The sequence below is a fragment of the Cebus imitator genome, unplaced genomic scaffold (assembly GCF_001604975.1).
Source record: "Cebus imitator isolate Cc_AM_T3 unplaced genomic scaffold, Cebus_imitator-1.0 Scaffold517, whole genome shotgun sequence".
Lineage (NCBI taxonomy): Eukaryota > Metazoa > Chordata > Mammalia > Primates > Cebidae > Cebus > Cebus imitator.
The window spans coordinates 149,569-152,923 of NW_016107832.1; the positions used below are offsets into that span (position 1 = coordinate 149,569).

The 3,355-nt window shown below is 48.3% G+C and overlaps 1 protein-coding gene across 3 annotated transcripts in view; it reads left to right on the forward strand.

Moving 5' to 3' along the window:
* Positions 1-1,223: 1,223 nt before the first annotated feature.
* Positions 1,224-3,355, forward strand: part of SLC9A6 (solute carrier family 9 member A6) — a 63,058-nt gene continuing 60,926 nt past the window's right edge. The window contains exons 1-2 of one of the 3 annotated variants that reach the window (XM_017514151.2): positions 1,224-1,294; positions 1,426-1,650. In XM_017514151.2, the coding sequence (XP_017369640.1) occupies positions 1,482-1,650 (169 nt within the window). In that variant the 5' untranslated portion in view covers positions 1,224-1,294; positions 1,426-1,481. Of the gene's footprint in view, positions 1,651-3,355 lie in introns of all 3 variants that reach the window. The other 2 variants (XM_017514148.2, XM_017514150.2) reach the window with 2 other exon arrangements.

Sequence of the window (3,355 nt, forward strand, 5' to 3'; positions counted from 1 at the left end):
CTGAGAGCTTAGAGAGCTGGTTAGTGAGGGTGAATACACACAGAGGCAGCTTGGTGTTGCCTGAGTATTACAGGTTTTAGCAAGGAGGTTATATGGCCATGAGATGGAAACATTTAAGAATCACGAGTTCCAGGCAGAATGCTGGGAATTGAACTGATAGTGGTACCACTGATGGTATGAAGAATTTGAGAAAAAAAATGTAATTGTAGGGGGAACTCATTTCAAATAAGCCCATTTCAAATAAGTTTTGAGGTGGTAGGAGCCTCAACAGGATATGCTCAGAATCCAACAGGTAGAGGCCTGAAGTTAGGGCAGCAGGCCAGGGCTTGACACTTGTAGCTCATTCATATTGAAATCAAAGTCTTAAGAAAACAAAGAGCCCACGCAAACTAAGGAGCGATCTGAGAAATATGGAAAAAATAGGAATTCACTGTTCTCAAAAGACAAAGCTCGAGTTTGGAGGTGAGAACTGTGAAAATTCTGGTGAGAGAGGTTGGACAAGCTGAGAACAGAAAAAAATACTGTTCTGAGGAATTCCAAGGAGGAGAGATGAGAGATAGGGGTCAAAGATGACTTCTGAGCTAGGGACATTAGCTTTAAAACAGCAGTTAAAAAGGAGCAAGAGAAGAAGGAGAAATCCACCACACTACCCAAGATTTTTTCTTCAGGAAGAGAGTGTTTACGAGCATCGGGAAATCTGAGCATAAACCGATCTGTTTACAGATTCCTGGCGTGAGAGATACCAGATGTTTACATGTAGAGAAAACCGACTACACAGACATACACATAATCCACACACCTTTGAGTTGCTCGTTTTATGAACTGCTACAGTGCTGGAGTGTTTTTTTTTTTTTTTTTCCCGATAAGGATAATACAAGGAGAATCCGATTTAAATTACAGAGATGGAGATTGAGGTCCCTCCCAAGGGGACAATTTATCCTGTTAAGAGACACTGGGGGACGATATTGAGATGGGTTATGAAAGATCGATTCCCCTGAGAGCTCTAAGAATAGGATCAAAGTAGACAGTGCGGTCGGCCTCTGCTTGATTACACTGAGCCGATGTTTCTTTAGCAGAAGGCAGGGGGCTAGTTCATATGGCCTTTTATTCCTCGGCAGCGCTTGTGGGTGCGTGTGACCTGGGGCAGAGGGGCAAAGGAACCCGGCAGAGCGAGCTGGGGATGCCGCGGCCCCTTTAAGAGCGGTGGCTGCGGCGCGCGCTCCGACGGCTACCCCCGGGCCCCGCCCCTTTCCCGTGAGCCCTCGGGGAGTGGTCCGACCGCGGGCGGCCGCCGGTGAGGATAGGGGCGGGGGGCGGGGGTAGACATGGCTCCGCGCGGCTGGCGGCGGGCACCCCTCCGCCGCGGTGTCGCCAGCGGTCCCCGAGTCCGCAGGCTCATGCGGCCCCTCTGGTTGCTCCTCGCAGTGGGCGTCTTTGACTGGGCAGGGGCTTCGGACGGCGGCGGCGGAGCGGCGAGAGCCATGGACGAGGAGATCGTGTCCGAGAAGCAAGCCGAGGAAAGCCACCGGCAGGACAGCGCCAACCTGCTCATCTTCATCCTGCTGCTCACCCTCACTATTCTCACGATCTGGCTCTTCAAGCACCGACGGGCCCGCTTCCTGCACGAAACCGGCCTGGCTATGATTTATGGCAAGTGCCTCAACCCTTGTCAGCCCTAGGCGCTGCCCCTTTCTCTGCCCGCCGGCTGCTTCGCCTCCCCTCCTGGCCCTGCTTGGCCTACGTTCGGCTCCCCTTCTAATTCCTTCCATTTTCTGCCTCGCCTTCCCCCCACCCCGCGTTTCTCTGCCTCATCCCCTTTCCTCTTCAGTCTCGCGCCCCATTTTCTCTGCCTCCCCACACCTTTTTCTCTTCCGACCCCACCCCCTTTTTCCTCCGCACCCCCAATCCCCACCCTTTCTCTGCCTACCAAGCTCGGGACCCGGGACTGAGGATGGAAAAGGAGTGGGTGCGGTGTCTGGAATTGGACTGGGGGCTGGGGGAGGGGAGACACCATTGGGATCCATTTCTCTGGGGTGTCAGTTTGTTTAAGGTTCATTGAAGCTGCAGTAGTATCTCTGCTGCCCAGAATCTGGCGTTCTTTTGGAGCCGGAGTCGACCTTTACTCATCACCTAGCTCCTGCTACGCCCTGTCCTTTCGAGGTTGCAAAGGAAAGCCTTATTCCTGTGGAGTCCAAGAAAAAACCCGAACGTGAAATAGGCTACAGAAGGCTTAGGGCATTTTTAATGACGTCCCGTTTATTGTACTATGCCTCTAATATCTGATATGGATACATGTAGTTGACCCTTCCAATTTAGGCATACAAAAGTGAGGACGAGGAAGAGTTAAGATCCTTCCAGCAGCGTAGTGTACTATATGATGATCAGGACAGTTTAGACAAACAGTAATTACAAACACCACGCATATGCAGAATGGGTGACTTGCTGTTGGTATAAGGTTATTGATGATTGTAGAATAAATAGCTTCGGTCCTTGTGATTCAGTCTGCTTTCTGAGGTTTATTTGTGTTTTGGTGACGAGGTGAGAAAGGTAAATCAAACTGTGGGCTCAGATGCATTTTGAGCTGTGCTGGAGCCTCGAGGAGAAAAGAAGGCACATATTGCCGACTGTCTTCATCTGACTGTGCGGGTGCTGAAGATGATGAGGGCGGACACACAGTTCTTTCTGTACAGCATATGTGTGAAGATTATCTTCATTTGAAACAGTTAAACTGATGAGTTTGTCGAGGTTTGTCTTTCAGACTTGCAGATAGGTAGATGAAGCTTTGGCACAAAAGACATTTCTCCACGCAAACCCCCACCCCGCAGAAAATCCAGACTTCTGGAATGTGCATCTCTCAAGGGTAGCAAGGAAAGGTGGTTGTGTGCCTCAGAAAAATGCATGAACTCCGTCTTTTTTTTCATTTGTAAGAGAATACAAGTATGAGCCTGCGTGTAAAGTATCTCTGCTCGCTGAGATTCCTAGTTTTTAGACATATTAGCTGGTTTGTATATTTCGTGTGTTTTGCATTTCATTTGCAGTGCGCCTTAAGCCAAATTGGCCAGATAAGCTATTCATTTCCGTACAATTTTCTGCATAACAGTGTGTGATTTATTTGCTATCCTCAACGAACATTTATTGAAAAACCATCTATGTATTATGCTTGGAAAATACAGAGGTGTAAGATCCTTGCCTTCAAGGAACTATAGGCAGGTCATATAAAGAAAATAATGGCATCTTAAATTTGGTTAAATGCCAAATGAGTATTATAAAGTAATGAACTGATCACAGATAACTCTTTTATAGAGAAAGATAGTATGATGCGGTAATTAAAGGTACAAGGCTTTAGACCAGAGGT